At 47.3% G+C, this 24,461-nt stretch overlaps 1 protein-coding gene across 2 annotated transcripts in view; it reads left to right on the top strand.

Annotated features, from left to right (window-relative positions):
• The window catches only part of CEP131 (centrosomal protein 131), a 441,974-nt gene that overhangs the window by 125,569 nt on the left and 291,944 nt on the right, over positions 1–24,461 (top strand). For both annotated transcript variants that reach the window (XM_078654173.1, XM_078654174.1), the window contains exon 12: positions 25–122. In XM_078654173.1, coding sequence (XP_078510299.1) covers positions 25–122 — 98 coding nt within the window. The remainder of the gene's footprint in view (positions 1–24; positions 123–24,461) is intronic.

Genomic DNA, 24,461 nt, shown 5'->3' with positions numbered 1-24,461 from the left:
CATGTTGCATTTGGTACTTTCTAGGTCTGGGTTTCCATGGTATCACAGAGCTGGAGGGAGTTTTCCAGGCTTCGGACTCTGTTTCCCCTACATCGACTAAAAAGGTGGATGAAATTCCACAGGTAAATTACTTTTTGATGGTGTTGTCTTTAACTCTATGTGTGTAAGTAGTGGCAGCCAATCAGACCTTTTCTCAAGATCTCTTGGATCCATGGATCCTCTGCGGCGTGAAATATCTTTACATTTTGAGCCTTAATTTCCTAAACTACTCAATAGATTTACCTCCTATCACAAAACATCCTTCAATTTCTCAGCCCCCGCTTGATGGATCACCCCGAAACTTTCAGGAAGGGTTGAGGTAAATGAGACTCATTTTGAAAGGTTTTTGTGTAGATTCATCAAATGATGCCAAAGTTATAAGCAAACCCAAATAATGCTTTTCCTCTCGTCCCTAACTATATCTACCCAGTCCACCACTGTGTAATGTGAGTATGCAGGCCTCAAAAAATCTACTCACCCCACTCGCTATGGTGAGCCAGATTTTATCAGGTTGATCTCTATGTAGGAACCACTCGCCTGTTCTGGAGAGTTGACAAAGAACATGTGTTCTGTTCTGTCAGAAAGTGAAGGAGCAATAAAGATGCCTTTTAATCTTTTTAGGTCTCGCCTGAGCCAGCGTATACGCTGCTCTGCAGGACATTTAGAAAGGGGGTTTTCAAAGTGCTACCACAGGCATTTTGATGGCCTCAAGCTTGCGTGCACGCAGGCGTGCAGCCGCCATCTGTCTTTCCTCCTGTCACAGGTCATTAAGTGGATCGCAATCGCTATGCACTTTCACTTTCGTGGCGCGCGCACATACGATTCCTGGTTTCCTTGTGCCCCTCCCCTACCACATCTCGTTCTCATTAGACTTAAGGAATTAAAAAACCTTTGGGCATGGAAAGCCATTCTAACTAAACGCAAGTCTACCTAAACGTGTGCCAAATCGTGACCTGCATTCAATCAATCACCCTTTCGTTAGTGAGTAGTAGCTTACCTTTTGCTTTGAATGACCGATATAGCGAGCAGAGAACCGAAAAACTAGAATCTGCCAGTGAAAATTAATGGGCGGATCGCATGTTACAGTGGTGGCCATATTAGACTGTCTTTTTTAATTATTCCAAGCAAATTTACCAGGTATCTTTTTTCACCATGGGCCTACAATATTAAGCTCCATAGTGTAATATTAAGCATATTTGCATAGATATATGTATATAAACAGATAGCTGTTGTCTATAATTTCTATTAGAAAATACATTTTGACGTCACTTGTTGTGACGAAAGTTTGTGGAATATCACCAACCTCAAATTCTGTCTCATTTGTTCAAATCTTTAATCAACTCGCATTTCCTAAAGCTTTCTTGTTGCCCTGAAAGCAGAACTGTTTGATACTGTAGCGACTCCTTCAGCTCCTCCTTCTTTTTTTGTTATCATTGTGGTTCTAGTGATTGGCTCATTAACAGTGAGCTTTTCTTCAGTCCTTCTGTCAATCCTTGTCCACAGCACGACAGGCGTGCGCTGTAGGAGTAGAATGGCGATGAGATGGTCTCATGCAGCACTTCGAATGGGGGGGGCGCCACCTCCTGTAGTCGCAGATGCCTGCATCTTTTCCCAGTCTTGAATTCCAAGAAGAAGACCCTGCTGATGAAGTTCACTTCTAAGACCAATTATCATTGTTCTGCTTGTCCCATCTCTGCTGCTACCGCTTTTGCTTATCCTTCGCTGCCTTCCAAACCGAGATGACTATCCTAATTTGTGTCACTTGACCACATTTTTAGAGCTCCCCAGGTTTCCCTCAGCCAGACCCCTGTTTTTGGTGTGCATTTTGGGACGGGTTGTCGTATTTCTCTCATTTTAAAATAGGGAATGTGTTATAACGATGTATTGAAGCGCAGAGACACTTGTAGATAAGTCAAGTAGATTTCTTCACTTAATAATCCTTCAGACTCATAGTTACAAGATGACATTAAGATTCTTGGTAAACCTGTAGATGTCAAGGAATGCCCCACCAGGAGCAAGGTCCTCTCTGCTCAGCCCATCACACCAACTGATTCTCTGCTACATACAAACCAACCTCAACATTCCAAATGACCTCACCATAGGCTGAGCAGACAGGCAGAGTACTACAGTGGAGAGACTGCATTAGTAAATAGCACATTACAACCGAATGCAAAGCAAAAAGCCGGACTGGGCAAGGTAGTCACATAGCGGACAACTAAAAACAAGCATTGGCATAGCCAATAGGTCTCGCCTTGGGGCCTTATAAGTGTTTAGCCATGCAAGAGTTAATGTTGTTGCAGTAAGGATATTGTGCTGCATAACTAAATACTTATAAGGTCCCAATGGCGAGACCTATTGGCTATGCCAATGCTTGTTTTTATACACTCATTTTGTTCTGTGTTCTGAGACAGAGGTCAGTGGTCAATTACTTTTCCTTCCTTGATTGCAGAGTTCCAGGATTTTGTAACGTGAACTGTCTGACCTGCTTTATGTAGTGTGAAAAGAAAGGCTGTAGGGTATCTGGGTTTTCCCAACACACGTTTAAATAGCAAATAAGTCAACTGTACTAACATTTTAAAATATATTTCAGTAGTTGTGAAAGCCCATTTTTTGTTCTTCCATGTGATGAAAAAAATATTTTAATTGGATGAAAAACAGATCAGAACACTTTACTTGGTGATGTGCAAATGATAAATGTTTTCTAAAACGCAAGTATTCATGGATTACTGTTAATATACTATATAGTTTTACTAGTAAATCCCCACGGGAGTGGGAAGATTTTTGGCAATTTTTTGGTAATTCACTGTCTGTAAATGACAGTGTGCTACCACGACATGCTTAAGTAATATATTTATTAAAAGGAAGAGTTTCAACATAAACTGAGAAACTCTCCTTCCCAGATTGCAATACTATTAGTAAACTGAGAGATGGTTCAAGTACATTGCAGTTTTGTTGAGTAGATTATTCATGTTACTCGACCTGCAGGTCTAGTAAAATTTGTATGATTTTCCGAGGCCTGGTATGTGTAAGTTTATATTACCTACGGGCGGTCTCCCGTGCTTGTTTAGGTCAAGGACTCCGTCGCACTGTGTAAGCAGTGTGGGCGGAGCCCGAAGATTTAATGTTTCTTAGAGGGGGCTTGGAACCCGCCCCTCTTCTCCATTGGCTGGCCTAGTAAATGCTGGCCAGCCATTGAAGGAGAGGGGCGTTACTCGGTTCAAGCCCCGTCTTTTTCGGATTCGGGGGCGTGTTTTTAAGCTTCTTTCTTGTTTTCTTTCTCTCCTCTTCCCATTGGCTGGAATTTTACCTTCCAGCCAATGGGAAGAGGAGAGAACGAAAACCACGCCCGAATCGGAAAATGTCAGCGCTTTGCTGAAGCCATTTCAGCCCGACCGCCGCCGGAAGAAGTCGTCCTCAGGTGAGTGCTTGTTTTGGTCTCTTCCTGCGTTTGTTGCTGTTCCCTTTTTTTCGGCGCTCTTTTCTCTCTCCTTCTACCAACCCAATCCCGCTAACGTTCTCTTTTTCTCGGCCTCTCCACTCTCTCCCTCTCCCCTCATACTGTCTCAATTTTCCTTCTATTTCCTTTGTCAGCAACACCCTGCCACCCCTTTTTTTCTGCGTTCTGTCCTGCTTCCCCAATCCCGTTCTCTTCTCCTGTCTTCGACATCATTGCTTGGAAGCCATAAACTTGTCCGAGAAGCAGGGGGCAGAAATGATTGGTGATTACGGATGTGTATTGGCATAAAAAAAATTAAATACAATGTTCAGTGTGCATTTAAAAACAGCACTCGTATATGGGGCGGAATACATAATTTGTTTAAAACGGGTAACTCCCTATCTACTTTCAATACCGATTATGGTTCATTCACTGTACCCCAGACTGACTGCGCACGAAGGATGAAATGAACTGTGAACACACTGCTCCAACAGCGGCTGCACAACTAAACTGAACCAATCACAATCAAAGACAAGCAATTCCCGCTGCCTATTCGTAGAGCCTGTATGAGAGGCGGGGCCATAGGTGGGTGGATAGACGCACACGCGCGTTTTCATAGACGGCGTTCTTTTACGTAACGCATCTCGTTCCTTTGGCACCCCCAATAATGTGTTATAGTTTTGCCCAATTGAAGTCGCCATGAGGTTCCGTTCTAAGATTTTGGACGTCGGCTGCTTGAACCATTTCACTCGTAAGTTTCGTGGGACGGATGTGCACCATAAACAGTGGGGAGGGACAACAGTCTCAGTCAGACATAGAGAGGGCACTATGGGGTTATGTGTTTCCTGATCTTCAGGTAATGCATCCAACAAAGTACGGGAACCGCACACACAGCACAGTGTTGTTACTTCCCCAGTTGCCAGTGGTGAAAAGTTGAGGGAACCCGGCTCCGCAGCTATTTTGGAGCCGCTTCTTTTATCCATCCGACCCAGGCAAACATACTGAATCTGTCCTGGTGTCGTTATTCCGACACCGCGATACATTCAGGCGCGGAGCTGGACAACTCTTAAGTTTCACTCACGGAAAAAGACTAGTTATTAGCTGACTCGTACCAGCGTAAGTTTGAGTCACGCGTGTTTTTGCGAGCTATGTGCTGGGTGCTATTTATAAGCAGATGCACAAACCTAGATATTTTCGGTACACACCCTGGCGGCGAAAACATTTAGAGAACAGAGTGGCAGAGTACATTAAAAGCCAATAAATATTAGCGAGAGCGGAGGCCTGGGTCTGACTTGACTTTAAGAGAACTAGCCTCACCATCAAAACACGTTGGCATGTACATGGTACAGCTCACACGAAGTCAAGCTAACACAAAGAATTCCTGAAAAGTGTTTTTATAAGGCGGAAGTGTCCCACCTTAATGCATTAGATTGTATCACTGTATTGAGCGCCATGTAACCAGGGCTGGCGCTAGGCATGGACTGGGTAGCTTCACAGGGCCTCCCACTTGACCCACCAAAATGGGGTTCCGCACTAGTGCGACACAAGACAGCAGATCTTGGCAGCACACCGGTCCAATTGGTGAAAAAACTAGAAAACAATGGCGGACTCCTCAAACGTTATCCCTTACCCCGCCCCCCCCACGGTTCCGTAAATAAGAAGTTTGTGCACTCCTTCCTCAGTACCAGCCGACTATACATAGAAACACACAACATCGAAATGTGCACCCAACCATTAAATAATTGCTAGTCCAAGAGTCTTGAGATTTTTTTTAATTGGATTCCTTTATTTCATTCCATCAAAACAGCCAACTTGTTTCGCTCAATGAACTTAAACTTCCGCAGGGCTCTTTACGATAATTATTAATTCATGCAGTGATCGAATCCAATGAGTCAATTGTCAACAGTCATGGCCCAAATGGGAAAGTCATCTCAAATTCCAATGGCGGGGATTCTACCCCAATGTAGACACTTAAATCACTGCATAAATCAATAATTATTTATTATCAGAATAATCAGAATGTTTTTATCATTCCGACTGATTTCACTTTCTGTTACATCTTTGCATCTCTGTAATCAATAACTATGTAAGTGATATCCGTTATGTCATTTATTACTCCCTTATCGGAATTTTGAAGACTTTTTCTATACCTGCATACTTGCGAACCCTACTGATTTGGGCGGTATGCCACTGTATTTTATTTTCGGCAGCCCTACTGCCTGCTGCTTTTATGCAACTAGGACAGGCAGATGCCAGTTCCTGCCAGGGGTCTTGGAACAATTTGCAGAGTGGGGGTGCTGCTATCAATGTTACATTACTGAAGTCGAAGAAATTGTGAAAAATTCAAAGCGCCACACAAAGAACAAGTCTAGCAAATAAGTGATGCCCATTCAACAGAAGAGTGATAAGGGTGTAGTATGTAGCTGGTGGTGCATTTTGGAATATATTGTTGCAAATATTTTACTAAAGTATGGTGTGGTAGTGCACTGTGATTTAAAGATACCACTTTTGCACTGATACAACTATGTTATGCACAAGTGATAATATGAGGAAATCCACTTTCTAAAAATATTTTTAATTTGATCATCACCACGTAATGTATCTTGATCCTTTTAAAATCTTTGTTAACATCACACTTCAGAATTACAAAAAGTGCTTAATTTGTGCTTTCCTAACTAGTTAAACATTTTGAAATGTTTGTAAAGTTCTTTTACAGGTATTTGCATTTTGTTGTGTGTTAGAAAAAAACCTGGCATTCTGCAGCCTTTCCTTTCACACGCCAAATGTGACAAGATACAAACAAAATTTCAAAGCCTCTTTAGTTCTTATTCACCTGCTAAACACCACAATGCCGGCCTTTAAAAATCCTAATCAGCCACTTGATATGGCAGAGCCAGATTTGATCAGGTTGAGCTATTTTTAGCACCTACTCCTCCAATCAAGTGAACTTAGGCTTGAATGAACAGGTGTTCTGTTCATTCAGAAAGTGAATGAGCAGTAAAGACGCCTTTAGAGGACAAAAGTCAAATGTCAGTTTGTCTTTTTACTAATTGTTTCTTATCTTATCCTGAAAAATGGTGTTTACTTTTCTTCGTCTGATTACAGTTAGAGGTTTTTGTCAAGTGAGCTATCTGACAATCATTGTGAAATGACAGGCTGTAGGATGTCAGTTTTTTTTCTAACACACACCCTTGAAACAGCTTGCAAATAAAATGAATAGTACTTTTCATTATTTCAAAATATATCAGGAATTACGAAATCATTTTTTTGTAATTCAGAAGGGTGATGCAAATAAAGGTTTAAATAGGAGCAAAACAAATCGGGACAATTTACTTGGTGTGCAAATGACAACTATTTGCAGAAAATCGATTTCCAAACATACACTATATCGTTTTATCAGTAAAGCCACATGTCAGTGGGAAATGTTGTTGCCACTTCAATGTAAAATCTGGTGATTGCAAGTAAGTGTGCTACCATTTCATGCTTCAGGTATATATTTATCAAAAGTGATAGTTTGTAAACATTGAAACATTACTACCGCCGCCCTGATGACAATGCAATTAATAAACTAAGAGGCAAATCAGCGGTCATGTGTATCCTATATGTGGCTAGATTTGTATTAGATATAGAGCAAACGTTTAGTCTATTGAGTCAAACGAAAGTGTTTTTTGTATGCAAGTTCAGACATGCTCAACTTGCATATTTAAAGGTGCTCTCGTGTTAAAGAGGAAAATAGAAGCTCGGTGAATTAAAATATTTGCCCACAATCCCAAAATTTGAAACCAGTTTATAGGTCAAGAGCATTGTAATTAGGTCAAGTAGATTATTTTTCACTAAACCTGCAGGTCTAGTTCCAGTTTTATGATTTTTCAAGGCCTGCCATGGCTATTGTGGGGGTGCAGTAGCACCCCTACTTCCAGTACCTATGATTCTTGTTCTTAAGCAATAAAAACATGAAACCAGCACCCAATGCAGCTCAGAGTTAAATGACCTGGAAAAGGAGTTTCATGAAAATGTGGGACTAATTAACTTGCAGTTTCTTTTTTGTACCTCTCAGATTAGAATATTCCTCTTTTATTGCGCACAAGGGACAGCAGTGCTGTATTACAAACTTTATTGCTTGTTTAATGCTCACTGTAGTCAACCTGCTTGAAGTCAGGATTGTCTTAGCAAATGCATATCTGGCCTGTCTTCATGAATATCGTCTGGTCGCGAGTCACCTAAGCACCTCATGTGTAAAGTTAATAACTACCTGCACAGCTGTAGGAACACCCTGTTGCAACAAAAACATAGTGCATGGTCTCTTCCTTTCCCCATTTATTTGTTTGATGCTTTTTCTCCCCATCATCCTTTAGTCACTTTTTCTATGACATTTTCCTTCTCCTCTAAACACTCCCTCCAGTACTCACTTCTGTCTGTCTTCTCTCGGTGCGGCGTGCGGTGCCCCCAGGTCGTGGTGCGAGCAGTAGCTTGGTGGCGGCGTTGAAGCCTCATGTGTGGACACTCATGCCTGATGTCACTGCTCTCACTCATTGTCTATGCCGTCTATGAATCTTCTGTCTGCTCTCTCCTGCACCCCCACCTTCCCCTCGTGTTTTTAGTCCGCGTGCTCCCTGACTGTTCCTCCTCCCTTGTTCTGTCTTTTTGTTAACCATCTCCCCCATGTGTGTCACCTGCCGCCCCCCACCCACCATGTGTGCATCTAGTGTCTCCTGTCTCGGTGCACCCGGGACACTTGGCACTGCTGCAGCAGGGAGCGGCTGCACGACTTGGGCGGACCTTGCCCCCCGAGCAGAGCGCACTCAACAAACGGACTTGGGCTGGAATAGGCAAGGGGTGTTGGTGCCCAGAAACAGTGCACGGGTAAAACTGGGAGATTCTGGCTCTGCGTATATATAAAACAGGCATTTGCAATGCAATAGGTCTCGCATTAGGAAAGTTTGAGCTATTGGTATTGTAAATGACAATTTTTAGGGCTCGGACTCCTCCCCACTGAAAGTGGGAGGAGTTTCGAGAACTAATGTTAAAGAAGAAAAAAAAGAAGTATCTCCTAGGGCTTTGGCCGAGACAAATTCCACACATTCCTTAGCGTGTTCTGTCATCTGGCCAGTGATTCGTCTTCGTTGTGTTGTCGTTTTAATAGGCTTGAAGTGATAGGGTAAATGTAGTTTTGTTCCGCCATCTTGGGCATATTTCGTTCGTGCTCGCGCAAAGAAGTACATTAATTATAATTAGGAGCTGTCAGGGTGCCTCCGTAAGTGAATCCAGATGGCCGGGCGCGTTCACCGTTCAGCCTTACTGTTCGGCTATGCGGTCACTAGATGGCGCTGTGGCGAACAAGCTCGAAGTTGCTGTTCGAGGAAGTGAAGGCGACGTGGATGTGTGAGCGAGGATGAGAGAAGCGTTTGTTTCCCCTGTTACCACCCATCCACGGATGGGTGTAATGTCATAATTAGGAGCTGTCAGGGTGCCTCCGTAAGTGAATCCAGATGGCTGGGCGCGTTCACCATCTGTCTGAGCAGGCTGCGCCGCCCAGCCCCTCTCATCTTACATAAAAAAGCTCCCAGTAACCCAAACAGGCCGGGTGTGATGCGCACAGACTGTCTGAGCATGGGGTGGACGCCTCACAGTCTCACACAGGTCGAGGGGCACTTTTGGGCTCAGCCCCTTCTGATCTTTCAATTGTATCTTCTCTGCTCTCTCTTCCTTTCTTGGGTATGAATGCTAGGCTTGGTCTTTGCTGCTCCTGCATCACTGGCCAGGGCAGCCCGGTTGGCTTTTCCCGCCTGGGGAGATCTTAAGTCAAACAAGCGCCTCACACAGCCCCGAGCTCGGGAGCAGCCAGGCTGGGAGGGAGGACCGCTGTTACCGCTGCTGCTTATTGTTTTTCCTCCTCTTCACACCGTGAGTGACGTCTTCACGTGTGTGTGCGTGGGCGGGTGGCGAAGCAAAGTTCAGCTCAATATAAGGCCAAGAATGGAGGCTTCCATTCATTCCCGGGGCGCTGAGACTGGCGTGCATAGCGCCTCGCTCGGGCAGTCCCGCATCGCAGCGCACCATGCGGCGCTCAGCCCAGGGCGCCAGGCAGTGCTCCGAGGCCTGCCTGGCCCTCCTCGTCCTCCTGACTGCGGTGGAGCTGCGGCCCCTGGGGGAGCAGGAGAAGAGGATACAGCTGGAGGCGGTGAAGAGGGGCATCCTGGAGCGGCTGGGGCTGCACAGACCTCCGCCCACCCCCCAGAGGCTGGACCATGAGGCGCTACAGAGGATGTACGCCATTTACCAGGAGAAGCTGCTGGAGCTGAAAGGCAACGCCAGCCGAGAAGAGAACATGCTGACAGCCGCTGAGACGAGGGTCCATCTCCTCACTCCCAAATGTAAGTCTTTAACTTTTGTTCAATTCATGATGATGATTTATGTATATAGCGCCTTAATGCAAACTGCATTGCTTCTTGGCGCTCACAGACTATAAAGAAAAAACACGACTCTACAGCGTGGCTTATTATCTGATTTCAGTCTCTTTCTTAGCACTTCCGATTTTGTCCTGTGATGGAGATAACCCTCTTTGCAGACGATCACACTGACTAAGAGAGGAAGCCGTGATTCAAATCCGCTTTCCATTCATACTGGTGTCAGTTCACTCCCAGGCTTTTCTTGTTTTCTCCGAGAAGCTTGAACACACCGAATACCTTTGGTAATGGGACACTAGTGAGAAATCTCAGCGGGCGCACACTCAACGAAAAGAACTGTGCGAATCCTCAAGTTACAGCATACTAGCTGAGCGGGCTCAGCCTTTCATCATCCGGAGGTTCTCACAATGAAGTTGGCAAATAAGGGTGTTGTAGTCTTGTGGGTACGTTTTATTGCCTATATAGCATCCACCTACGGGACGTACCCTGAACTTCTCCAGCTCACTACTATGTGATCCTCTGCACATTACCCCAAACAGATCTATTTCCTGTATCTGCTGAAAGCGCTAATGCTTAGAAATAGAATGAATGCTGATATAAGGAGTCACATTAATAAACATAAATGTATTATGGTTAAGGTCAGGGCTTTAACTGGGCTCAGCTCCAATCTCACACCTGTCTGAGACAATGAGCGCCTTGTTAGACACATCCCGCCGGTCGGCCGCCATCTTGCACATTTTAAAGCAGAGGTGGAGGGGAAGAGGTGGGGGCCGCTGCGCCCGCTGAAATACTGACTTTTGAAGGAAGCACCATTCACCGCCAGATGTATAAGCATCATTTTGTGGGCACTTAAAAGCACCTCCCCGGTTAACCGAGACTTCCAGTTCGCTTTAAAGTCCGGCTGCTGTGTAATTACCTCGGTCTGTGCCACTTCTGTTTAATCAGGAAAAGGTAATAGGGCCCAGGGTTGTCGACACACACACACGGCACTTTAAGATGTGTTGACATTTGGCGAGGAGAAGCCACAGTTCTTAGTAAAATGCGTGCATTTTTCTCCCGCAGAGTGATCAGCGCTGCCAAATGTTTCCATGCCAGGGTTGGCTCGAGGCGCTCTATTTTGAGGCAGCAGCAGTGGATTCTGGGACCTAGCTTCCGCTGACCCAATTGAGGATACTCACTTTACTGATCTCGCAAGCATGGGAGCCTCATTTTGACTTGCCGGGGTTTACATTCATGTCCTTCAGAGGCAGAGCACTGCATTTGTCAGCAGCGAGCGTTCAGTTCACTGAGCCATCCTGGTAAATGTTGCAGAGCCCCCTCAGCTGACTCTCTATAGAGAAGGTGGCGTTCAGCCATTCCTTATTGGACAGCACTAAGCGTGCAGGTGTTGCAGTTCTACTTTTTCATTATAAATATGGGCCTAAAAGTTTCTCATTACTTGGTGCTGTGGTCTGCAAAACCTGGACGTGGGTACAGTCACTGCCAACACACGGGGCCACGTGACACCCATGCATGGGCTCCCAGGAACCACACTGCGCCACGGTGTTGGCTAAAAAGCCGGAAGTGGGCGGAGCTGTCACACGAGACTTTGGATTGGATAATTTTGAAGCTATGGGGAGAATTTCCGTGCTTCCCAATTCTTTAAAAATTAAACTCTTTTTTATTGTCAGAGCCCCCAGGCACATACATTCTCTTTAATGTAGGCCTGAATGTTAATAGTCCAAGAAAAGTAAGTAGCAGTCTACTCTGTAAATTTATAACTCGGTCTAATATTTGCTAGTGACATGTCAGCTTATTACCTGGGAACTATCAGATGTTTGGTTAAATCTCCGAATCAGAAGTTTATTTTCGCAGTCTATTTTCACATGGGCATCCCCCTATTTCTGTATTAGTTTTGTCTTTTCTGCTTTGTCCTCCATTATGATGGTGGCTGAAAACACCTCAGGTTTGCATGTTTCTCTATTCCCCTGATTATTTTTTAATGTACTTTGGCCTTTCGGGTCTCCAGCTTTGCCTTAACCCTGTTTGACTCCAGTCTTACTCTTGCACTATCCGCTTTACTTGACTTCAGGTCTGCTGCACACAGCCTCACACAGGTCTGCTGCACACAGCCTGCCACAGGTCTGCTGCACGCAGCCTGCCTGGTCTCCAGGTTTACATTTACATCTCAGACTGTATTTAATCTCTCACCTAGGTTTGTCCATTGGATTCTTCCCTGAGACCTGCAGGCTACACCCATACCTCAGCAGCAGGAGCATTAACCCTCAGGACTGTTTTACCAGCTAGTGCGCTTCCATTTGTTTTCGGGCATAGCCGCCTGCGTGTGATGGGACTACGGGCAGTGCAGAGTGCAGAATCAGAGTGCAGAATCAGAGTGCAGAATCAGAGTGCAGAATCAGAGTGCAGAATCAGAGTGCAGAATCAGAGTGCAGAATCAGAGTGCAGAATCAGAGTGCAGAATCAGAGTGCAGAATCAGAGTGCAGAATCAGAGTGCAGAATCAGAGTGCAGAATCAGAGTGCAGAATCAGAGTGCAGAATCAGAGTGCAGAATCAGAGTGCAGAGTGCAGATTGAGAGTGCAGATTGAGAGTGCAGTTTGAGAGTGTAGTTTGAGAGTGTAGTTTGAGAGTGCATTTTGAGAGTGCATTTTGAGAGTGCAGTTTGAGAGTGCAGTTTGAGAGTGCAGTATGAGACTTGAGAGTGCTGATTGAGAGTGCAGATTGAGAGTGCAGAATGAGAGTGCAGAGTGCAGATTGCAGTTTGAGAGTGCAGTTTGAGAGTGCTGTTTGAGAGTGGAGAGTGCAGTTTGAGAGTGCAGTTTGAGAGTGCTGTTTGAGAGTGGAGAGTGCAGTTTGAGAGTGGAGAGTGCAGTTTGAGAGTGCAGTTTGAGAGTGCAGTTTGAGAGTGCAGTTTGAGAGTGCAGTTTGAGAGTGTAGTTTGAGAGTGCATTATGAGAGTTGAGAGTGCATTTTGAGAGTGCAGTTTGAGAGTGCAGTATGAGACTTGAGAGTGCAGATTGATAGTGCAGAGTGCAGATTGCAGTTTGAGAGTGCAGTTTGAGAGTGCAGAGTGCAGATTGAGAGTGGAGAGTGCAGTTTGAGAGTGCAGATTGAGAGTGCAGTTTGAGAGTGCAGAGTGGCAGTGAGTGCAGACTGAGTGCAGAGTGACAGTGAGTGCAGACTGAGTGCAGAGTGACAGTGAGTGCAGAGTGACAGTGAGTGCAGAGTGACAGTGAGTGCAGAGTGAGTGCAGAGTGAGTGCAGAGTGAGTGCAGAGTGAGTGCAGAGTGAGTGCAGAGTGAGTGCAGAGTGAGTGCAGAGTGAGTGCAGAGTGAGTGCAGAGTGAGTGCAGAGTGAGTGCAGAGTGAGTGCAGAGTGACAGCGAGTGCAGAGTGACAGCAGAGTGCAGAGTGACAGCGAGTGCAGAGTGACAGCAGAGTGCAGAGTGACAGCAGAGTGCAGAGTGACAGCAGAGTGCAGAGTGACAGCAGAGTGCAGAGTGACAGCAGAGTGCAGAGTGACAGCAGAGTGCAGAGTGACAGCAGAGTGCAGAGTGACAGCAGAGTGCAGAGTGACAGCAGAGTGAGTGCAGAGTGACTGTAGAGTGAGTGCAGAGTGACTGTAGAGTGAGTGCAGAGTGCAGAGTGCAGAGTGACTGTAGAGTGAGTGCAGAGTGACTGTAGAGTGAGTGCAGAGTGACTGCAGAGTGACTGTAGAGTGAGTGCAGAGTGACTGTAGAGTGAGTGCAGAGTGACTGTAGAGTGAGTGCAGAGTGCAGAGTGACTGTAGAGTGAGTGCAGAGTGACTGTAGAGTGAGTGCAGAGTGCAGAGTGACTGTAGAGTGAGTGCAGAGTGCAGAGTGACTGTAGAGTGACAGTGAGTGCAGAGTGCAGAGTGAGTGTAGAGTGACAGTGAGTGCAGAGTGACAGTGAGTGCAGAGTGACAGTGAGTGCAGAGTGACAGTGAGTGCAGAGTGACAGTGAGTGCAGAGTGACAGTGAGTGCAGAGTGACAGTGAGTGCAGAGTGACAGTGAGTGCAGAGTGACAGTGAGTGCAGAGTGACAGTGAGTGCAGAGTGACAGTGAGTGCAGAGTGACAGTGAGTGCAGAGTGACTGTAGAGTGAGTGCAGAGTGACTGTAGAGTGAGTGCAGAGTGACTGTAGAGTGAGTGCAGAGTGACAGTGAGTGCAGAGTGACAGTGAGTGCAGAGTGACAGTGAGTGCAGAGTGACAGTGAGTGCAGAGTGACAGTGAGTGCAGAGTGACAGTGAGTGCAGAGTGACAGTGAGTGCAGAGTGACTGTAGAGTGAGTGCAGAGTGACTGTAGAGTGAGTGCAGAGTGACTGTGAGTGCAGAGTGCAGAGTGACTGTGAGTGCAGAGTGCAGAGTGACTGTAGAGTGAGTGCAGAGTGACTGTGAGTGCAGAGTGCAGAGTGACTGTGAGTGCAGAGTGCAGAGTGACTGTAGAGTGAGTGCAGAGTGACTGTGAGTGCAGAGTGCAGAGTGACTGTGAGTGCAGAGTGCAGAGTGACTGTAGAGTGAGTGCAGAGTGACTGTGAGTGCAGAGTGCAGAGTGACTGTGAGTGCAGAGTGCAGAGTGACTGTAGAGTGAGTGCAGAGTGACAGCAGAGTGACAGCAGAGTGCAGAGTGACAGCAGAGTGCAGAGTGACAGCAGAGTGCAGAGTGACTGTAGAGTGAGTGCAGAGTGACTGTAGAGTGAGTGCAGAGTGACTGTAGAGTGAGTGCAGAGTGCAGAGTGCAGAGTGACTGTAGAGTGAGTGCAGAGTGACTGTAGAGTGAGTGCAGAGTGACTGTAGAGTGAGTGCAGAGTGCAGAGTGACTGTAGAGTGAGTGCAGAGTGCAGAGTGACTGTAGAGTGAGTGCAGAGTGCAGAGTGACTGTAGAGTGACAGTGAGTGCAGAGTGCAGAGTGAGTGTAGAGTGACAGTGAGTGCAGAGTGCAGAGTGAGTGTAGAGTGACAGTGAGTGCAGAGTGACAGTGAGTGCAGAGTGACAGTGAGTGCAGAGTGACAGTGAGTGCAGAGTGACAGTGAGTGCAGAGTGACAGTGAGTGCAGAGTGACAGTGAGTGCAGAGTGACAGTGAGTGCAGAGTGACAGTGAGTGCAGAGTGACAGTGAGTGCAGAGTGACAGTGAGTGCAGAGTGACAGTGAGTGCAGAGTGACAGTGAGTGCAGAGTGACAGTGAGTGCAGAGTGACTGTAGAGTGAGTGCAGAGTGACTGTAGAGTGAGTGCAGAGTGACTGTAGAGTGAGTGCAGAGTGACTGTAGAGTGAGTGCAGAGTGACTGTAGAGTGAGTGCAGAGTGACAGTGAGTGCAGAGTGACAGTGAGTGCAGAGTGACAGTGAGTGCAGAGTGACAGTGAGTGCAGAGTGACAGTGAGTGCAGAGTGACAGTGAGTGCAGAGTGACTGTAGAGTGAGTGCAGAGTGACTGTAGAGTGAGTGCAGAGTGACTGTAGAGTGAGTGCAGAGTGACTGTAGAGTGAGTGCAGAGTGACAGTGAGTGCAGAGTGACAGTGAGTGCAGAGTGACAGTGAGTGCAGAGTGACAGTGAGTGCAGAGTGACAGTGAGTGCAGAGTGACTGTAGAGTGAGTGCAGAGTGACTGTAGAGTGAGTGCAGAGTGACTGTAGAGTGAGTGCAGAGTGACAGTGAGTGCAGAGTGACAGTGAGTGCAGAGTGCAGAGTGACTGTAGAGTGAGTGCAGAGTGACTGTAGAGTGAGTGCAGAGTGACTGTAGAGTGAGTGCAGAGTGACTGTGAGTGCAGAGTGCAGAGTGACTGTGAGTGCAGAGTGCAGAGTGACTGTAGAGTGAGTGCAGAGTGACTGTGAGTGCAGAGTGCAGAGTGACTGTGAGTGCAGAGTGCAGAGTGACTGTAGAGTGAGTGCAGAGTGACTGTGAGTGCAGAGTGCAGAGTGACTGTGAGTGCAGAGTGCAGAGTGACTGTGAGTGCAGAGTGCAGAGTGACTGTAGAGTGAGTGCAGAGTGACAGTGAGTGCAGAGTGCAGAGTGACTGTGAGTGCAGAGTGCAGAGTGACTGTGAGTGCAGAGTGCAGAGTGACTGTAGAGTGAGTGCAGAGTGACTGTAGAGTGAGTGCAGAGTGCAGAGTGACTGTAGAGTGAGTGCAGAGTGACTGTAGAGTGAGTGCAGAGTGACTGTAGAGTGAGTGCAGAGTGCAGAGTGACTGTAGAGTGAGTGCAGAGTGACTGTAGAGTGACAGTGAGTGCAGAGTGCAGAGTGAGTGTAGAGTGACAGTGAGTGCAGAGTGACAGTGAGTGCAGAGTGACAGTGAGTGCAGAGTGACAGTGAGTGCAGAGTGACAGTGAGTGCAGAGTGACAGTGAGTGCAGAGTGACAGTGAGTGCAGAGTGACAGTGAGTGCAGAGTGACAGTGAGTGCAGAGTGACAGTGAGTGCAGAGTGCAGAGTGACTGTGAGTGCAGAGTGCAGAGTGACTGTGAGTGCAGAGTGCAGAGTGACTGTGAGTGCAGAGTGCAGAGTGACTGTAGAGTGAGTGCAGAGTGCAGAGTGACTGTAGAGTGAGTGCAGAGTGACTGTAGAGTGAGTGCAGAGTGACTGTAGAGTGAGTGCAGAGTGCAGAGTGACTGTAGAGTGAGTGCAGAGTGCAGAGTGACTGTAGAGTGACAGTGAGTGCAGAGTGCAGAGTGAGTGTAGAGTGACAGTGAGTGCAGAGTGACAGTGAGTGCAGAGTGACAGTGAGTGCAGAGTGACAGTGAGTGCAGAGTGACAGTGAGTGCAGAGTGACAGTGAGTGCAGAGTGACAGTGAGTGCAGAGTGACAGTGAGTGCAGAGTGACAGTGAGTGCAGAGTGACAGTGAGTGCAGAGTGCAGAGTGACTGTGAGTGCAGAGTGCAGAGTGACTGTGAGTGCAGAGTGCAGAGTGACTGTGAGTGCAGAGTGCAGAGTGACTGTGAGTGCAGAGTGCAGAGTGACTGTAGAGTGAGTGCAGAGTGACTGTAGAGTGAGTGCAGAGTGACAGTGAGTGCAGAGTGCAGAGTGACTGTGAGTGCAGAGTGCAGAGTGACTGTAGAGTGAGTGCAGAGTGACAGTGAGTGCAGAGTGCAGAGTGACTGTGAGTGCAGAGTGCAGAGTGACTGTAGAGTGAGTGCAGAGTGACTGTAGAGTGAGTGCAGAGTGACTGTAGAGTGAGTGCAGAGTGACAGTGAGTGCAGAGTGCAGAGTGACTGTGAGTGCAGAGTGCAGAGTGACTGTAGAGTGAGTGCAGAGTGACTGTAGAGTGAGTGCAGAGTGACTGTAGAGTGAGTGCAGAGTGCAGAGTGACTGTAGAGTGAGTGCAGAGTGACTGTAGAGTGAGTGCAGAGTGACTGTAGAGTGAGTGCAGAGTGCAGAGTGACTGTAGAGTGAGTGCAGAGTGCAGAGTGACTGTAGAGTGAGTGCAGAGTGCAGAGTGACTGTAGAGTGACAGTGAGTGCAGAGTGCAGAGTGAGTGCAGAGTGACAGTGAGTGCAGAGTGACAGTGAGTGCAGAGTGACAGTGAGTGCAGAGTGACAGTGAGTGCAGAGTGACAGTGAGTGCAGAGTGACAGTGAGTGCAGAGTGACAGTGAGTGCAGAGTGACAGTGAGTGCAGAGTGACAGTGAGTGCAGAGTGCAGAGTGACTGTGAGTGCAGAGTGACTGTGAGTGCAGAGTGCAGAGTGACTGTGAGTGCAGAGTGCAGAGTGACTGTGAGTGCAGAGTGCAGAGTGACAGTGAGTGCAGAGTGACTGTAGAGTGAGTGCAGAGTGAGTGCAGAGTGACAGTGAGTGCAGAGTGACAGTGAGTGCAGAGTGACAGTGAGTGCAGAGTGACAGTGAGTGCAGAGTGAGTGCAGGGTGGCAGTGCGTGAAGAGTGGCAGTGCGTGCAGAGTGGCAGTGCGTGCAGAGTGACTGCAGAGACAGTGTGTCAGGGTGCACATTGTGTGAGTGTGCAGAATGAGTGTGCAGGGTAAACAGTGTGTGACTATGCAGGGTGACATTGGGAGTGTGCGGGTGAGCAGTGTGTGAATGTGTAGGGGCAGTGTGTGAGTGTGCAGAAAACACCACACACATACACCACACACACATAACGCACACACAAACCACACACCTCAGTCTCTCAACACCACACACTTGTCACCACTCAACACAACACACTCACCACCACACTCACTCCCCAGGCTCACCCCCACAGACTCCCCACCACACACTCACCAGCACACAGAAAACAACACACACAACAACACACCCCCAGCCGTCAATGAATGCTTTCACCATGCACAAACACCAACAACCATCATCCATCTGTGCACGCTTTTACCAAGCACACACCCACCAGCCGTCAGTGCACCCTTCCACCAGGCACACACACCTCCAGCCGGCAGTGCACTTTTCCACCAAGCAATCGCAGTATGGTACACTTTACTTTTAAACATATTCATATAAAGCACAGCATGCCACCATTGGTAAAATTACAATTCAACCAACATACTTCCACTACACACCACATGCACACACTCCATAACACATGGCAAAAAGACATTGGCATTTACAATGCCATTAGCTCAAACTCAAATAAATCCGAGCCCGATTGCATTTCTAATGCTTGTTTTATTTATGTGTTGGTTTTGAAAATCGCGAAATTAATAGTTTTGTCATTTACAATGCCAATACTTTTAACTTTCGCAAACGTGACACCTATAGCATTTGTAATGCAATATGTGTATTATTTACGTGACTTAGATGTATTGATATTACAAATAACAATGGCTTTTAATTTTTTTAATAATTAATACTTAAATAAAAGTTATTGTAATTTATGGCAATAGTTTAAACTTTTGTAAATAACTTTTGCGAAGATTATGTTCAGTGTATTTTATTGTGACGAAAATCCAAGAACAGAAGTGAAATATTAACATCTTTTTGTGACATTTGTAATAAGGCTTGAAACATTGAGAGAACATATTTGAACCAGTTGTTATTGAATGGTTGCACAGAGTGATGCTGTGGCGTTCAGTGGTGCTGAGTGATGCTGTGGCTGGTGGAAGTGTGCACTGACAACTGGTGGTGTGTGTGCCTAGTGGAAGCGTGCAGTTATAGCTGGTGGTGTGGTTGCCTAGTAAATGCGTGCACTGACTGCTGGAGTGTGCCTGTTAAAACGTGCACTGACAGTTCGTGGTGTGCGTGTGCCTAGTGAAAGCGTGCACGAACGGCTGGTGGTGTGTGCCTGGTGAAAGTGTGCACTGACAGCTGGTGGTGTGTATGCCTGGTGGAAGCGTGCACTGATGGCTGGTGGTATGTGTGCTTGGTGGAAGCATGCAATTATAGCTGGTGGTGTGTATGTTTGGTGAATATGTGCACTGACGGCTGGAGGAGTGTGCCTGTTAAAACATGCTATGACAGCTGGTGTTGTGTGTCTGTCTGGTGAAAGCGTGACCTAACGGATGGTGATGTGTGCCTGATGGAAGCGTGAACTAACGGCTTGTGGTGTGTGTGCATGATGGAAGTATGCACTGACTGGTGATGATAGCTGGTGGTGTGTGTGTCTATAGGAAGCGTGCACTAATGGCTAGTGGTGTGTGTGCCTGGTGGAAGTGTACACTGATGGCTGGTGATGTGTGTGTGCCTGTTGGAATCGTGCACTGATGGCTGGTGGTGTGTATGCTTGGTGAAAGCGTGTACTGGCGGCTGGTGGTGTATGCCTGGTGAAAGTGTGCACTGACTGTTGGAGGAGTGTGTTGGTTAAAACGTGAACCGACAGCTGCCGTTGTGTGTCTGCCTGGTGAAAGCGTGCACTGATGGCTGGTGGTGTTGTGCCTGATGAAAGTGTGCACTAGCGGCTCGTAATGTGTGTGCCAAAGAAAAAGTGTGAAACAAAAATAACGAGTGTAAAACAAGCATTAAAGACGAGGGGAACATATATAAGTATCAGAAATTACACCAATCTGAGCAACAAGAAACTCTAAGAAAGGTCGCATCATAGGTTACAGGCTGTATTTAAGAAGAAAAGCGAAGAAAAGAAAATTAAAAACCATGTGGCAAAAAATAAACACGAAGGACTTAGTAAAGAAAACAAGAAGAAGCCCCAAGACTAGTTGAGAACATAGATGAAGCCGATTGATGGCGACTTTTTTCATTAAATTGTTTTCCTGTGGTTCTGTACACTGCAATGTAACATCACACAGTGAGCCAGTGCAAGATCTGCTGCCGAAAAACACGCTGCATGGAATGCAGATGGACATTTCTTAGGGACCTCAAGCAGCTGGCTAGAGACTCGGAAGGAGTCCACTTAACCATGAACCCCTGCCATCTCAGAGTATCAATGGAAAACCAATATCAGTTAATAAGCTTATTTCCACCCTAAACCAGCCATAACATTTACGTTATTACTTCCAAGTTCTTGTACGATGCTGGTAGACTGTCTGGGACAAAGACCAACAGTGGTTTCTGTAACTAAATCCTTCTAGATCGATGGAAACAGGAAAACACAGAAGGATACTGGGAATGCCAGCATTTCTTTATACTGAAGTTTCATGTATAAGAGTTGTGACCCTCCTTGTACCTAAGGACTGGAAAAGGAAGGATGGCATGCAAAGCCCTTTCGGCCCTAATCCTTAAATAACAAATCTATACTCTTAGAATTCAATGAATGCGACATAGTTACCCCACCAAATGTTATACGAACACAAAACAGTTTCCACATCACCATAAGCTGAATCAGACTGTGGTCTGCTACAAAAAAAAGAAATATTTACAATGTCGGTGATCTGCCGAATACAATACTAGGCCATACCAGTGTCAAAATGTTGGCAAAAATCAATAAACCATGCTTTGGCATTTTCCCATCGGAGAAATAGTCAAAGGATGTTGACACCGACTCTTTTTAATGAGGCTTATTTTTGGCTAATGCGTGATATACTATATAAACATCACAAGCATTTGCAATGCATCGGTCTCGCCTTTGGGATCTTATATGTATTTAGCAATGCAGCATATTAGCCGGAGTGCTGAAACATCTACTGTTCTTTAATATGGAGGGAAAGTAAGCACCAAACTGGGTGACACTCCAGGTATGGGAACACATGGAGACAAATATTACCTTTTAGCGGGAAATGGTAGTGCAAAGCTGTTTTTTTTAATATAGAATCAGGGCCCTCATGGCCATATCGCACAAAATACCAGATTTAAATTGTTTTAAAATTATTTACGGGTGCGCGTGGAAGACAATTTTTATGGACCAATCTCTGTGTGGGCAGAGGACATGGAGGAGGTAGGTAGTGTGGGTGATAGGCAGTGTGTGGAAAGCTGGACACAGGAGACCTTAATAGCACTTAGCATGAATTAATGTACCTTAAGCCAGGATCCTTCTAATTGGGTACCAACCATTTACACAAAGCCAATAGTCCTGGCTTGCTGTAGGTGGTATGTTACTTGTTGTATGATATATGTGGATGCTGACAGAAGCAGCAAAGTAGCAGTAGTGTGGCACACTATGCTAAGCACAGATTTTTAGCTTACGTGTTTTAAGCCACGCCCTTTATTAGATTGGCTATGCCCCTTTGATAGAATTCCCCCCCCAGTTTCTTCATCTCACTAGTCAGAAGTGGGCAGAAAATCTGAGCAGGAGGGAGCAGTGCCCAACACAAACAACGCAGCACAGAAATGGCCAGAACAGGGCAGTGCAAACTCGATAGACCAGAACAGCGCCCAACAGAAAAAGCCAGCAGAGAAGTGAGCAGGACAGGGCAGCACAGAACAATGCATAATAGAGCAGGGCAGCAGAGAATAGTGCACAACCGAACAGGGCAGCACACAACTGGACCAAACACAACATTGCAAAACAAAACCGGGCAGAACAGAACAGTACACAGCTGAACAGAGTAGTGCAGCACAGAAGAGGGCCAACAGAACAGAGCCCAACAGAAAAGGACAGGATGGGACAGGGCACCACAGAACTGATCAGAACAGGGAAGAGCAGAACAGGGAAACAGTCATGAGCAGCAGAGAGCAGAGTGGAATCAAACAACCAACAAACGGCAGAGCTAACATTTGGAACAGAAAGGAGGAAATGAGCTGCGTAAAGAAAAATATAAAAAGCAAAACGACAAAAGGGAAGGACAGAGACGGGAGAACAAAGAAGGGAGAGGAAGGGAAGGGGAATGGGGGAAGGCAGGGTATGCCGTAGAAAGGCAGAAGAGACTGGGTGGTGAAAGGGAAGGGCGTGTTCTAAAGAAAGGGGCATAAAGGGGGCTCTGGAAGAGGAGGGAAGTGAGCAAAAGTAAAACGAAGAGAGGAAACGAAAACGTATAGGACAAGGATTAAGGAGAAAGACCTGAATCTGTGTGTGCAGAGGAGCCTGCAGGTGGGCGAGGGCTGGGACTGGACACTGCAGTACCTGACCGACTATTGGGAAAACGAAACTTCACTTTCTTCTCAGTCGAGCCTGTTGGACGCGTCTCGGGGGCTGATCCAGGCTGATGTTCATCCCGTCCAGCAGCAGCACCTTGCAGCATAAGGACGAGCGGCTGCCCCAGGCAACCGAGATGTAGATGGTGGTGCCCCCGCTCACCATGGGCGACTGCAGAAGTGAGGAAGCCGAAGCGGCTGGCACGGGCGACAACCCACGGGCTGCGGGCGGGGCTGCACAAAGCCCGTCCGGCCACCTCCATCTGGCTCGGCCCGGTGTGAGCAGGGTGCCGCGTGCACTGCCCTGTAGCACTGCATCGACCAGCAGCCAAAGAACCTCCGCAGGAGCTTGAGCATTCTCCCCGGTTCCAGTCCGGATCCACAGCCACCACGAGACCGCAGAAGGGTCGTAAACAGGGATAAAAGTACCAGGAAACTGCAGTTACACCAAGCTCCAACCCTCACCGAGCAGGGATGATAAAATCAAAAGCACCCAGGAGTGCTCCGCTCCGGTGGACAGAGCCGCCTGCAGGGCAAGGACAGCGTGGGCACAGTGCGAACAAGCCACGCTTGGTGCAGGTCGGGATCCGAGGGGGTGTGGGACGTCAGAGCAAGTCCGCTGGGCTCTCCCTTGTGGCACTGCGGGAGGGGGGGGGGGTGTGGGGGGGGGGGGGTGGGGTGTGTGTGTGTGTGTGTGTGTGTGTGTGTGTGTGTGTGTGTGTGTGTGTGTGTGTGTGTGTGTGTGTGTGTGTGTGTGTGTGTGTGTGTGTGTGTGTGTGTGTGTGTGTGTGTGTGTGTGTGTGTGTGTGTGTGTGTGTGAGTGTGTGTGTGTGTGTGTGTGTGTGTGTGTGTTAGTGTGTGTTAGTGTGTGTGTGTGTGTTAGTGTGTGTGTGTTAGTGTGTGTGTGTGTGTTAGTGTGTTAGGCTGACTTGCTGGGAGTATGGGAGGGAAGTGCACGGCGCACACAAATCCGGCTTTCAAGCTCGTAACACCCTCTTGTCCTTCCTTCCCCGAGACAGGCAACATTAGGTCTCCAGCTGGACGCATCCTTTGGATGCTAACTCCAGCTCGACCTAACCAGCTGGACGCATCCTTTGGATGCTAACTCCAGCTCGACCTAAAAAACGACCGTAAAACGTGCGAAAAAACAAAGTTTGCAACTCGTATTCGGACCATTTACTGTAATATCTGCAGAGCCCAGCCAAGATTGCTACACCCGCCCCTAGGCTATGTCTTTGTTAATGTGCGGAATTCCTCTTGCGACACTTCCAGCGCGAGCCTGCCTTTGATGCCATTGCTGTCGCACGCTTCCAGTAACTCCCCAGTGTTGTCATTACTGTAGATTGACGGTCTCGTGTGCGCCTCGTGCTTCGGAGACACCACCCGGCTCCGTCCACGGTCACTCCGTCCTCGCTTTGTTTCGGAGGCTAATCTTTCACCTGAACACTTCACGCTCTCTGTGGTACGATTAACCACGGCATTAGATTACTTATATTAATAATACCAAGACTACCAAGACTACCTAAGTCTAGACTCTCAGTGCCAGTGGTTTTCTAAAGGAGGTTCTTAAGAGAGAGGCTCAATTTAGACGTGTACGACAGGTCACGGCTTCTGAATGTTTTGTTTGCAGCTAAGGAATTATGCATTATGATCTACCAGACAGAAGTATTACGAAGCCGGACTGAAAAAGTAAATGTGAAATTTCCTTCTATTTGCTGAGGTGCGCAATTCTAAAATTGGTCCCCAGTGTCAAGGCAGAGATCCCGTTTTGGAACAACCTGCACATGGTTCTCATCAGCGCCCCAGGGATGTAATTGCCGGTTTGGTGTTTGTATTGGGACCGGGAGGGGGCATGGTGGCCTGGCAGCGGGGGTGGGCGGGCTGCAGATGAAAAGGCCGGCAGTGGGGTGAGCAGGGTGGAGGCTGCAAACGAGGATGGGGTGGAGGTGGCCGGCTGATACCTGTGGGCAGGGTTTAGCAGGGCGGTGAGTTAGGCGTGGCTTGTCTCAGAGGCCTCAGTGTAGTGCAGCTGACAAGTGCTGGGGAGAAGGGACTCCGAGTGCAGCTGCAACGAGCTGGTGAGGGCCTGCCGTGAGAGGATGGTGAGTGCTGCTGTCGCTGGTGTCTGTCAGACTCCTCGTCAGACCTCGAGGAGATTC

Source organism: Lissotriton helveticus, chromosome 7 (genome assembly GCF_964261635.1).
Source record: "Lissotriton helveticus chromosome 7, aLisHel1.1, whole genome shotgun sequence".
In the NCBI taxonomy this organism is placed as follows: Eukaryota; Metazoa; Chordata; class Amphibia; order Caudata; family Salamandridae; genus Lissotriton; species Lissotriton helveticus.
The sequence above is the reverse complement of the archived record's forward strand: the minus strand, read 5'-3'. Positions and strand labels throughout refer to the sequence as shown.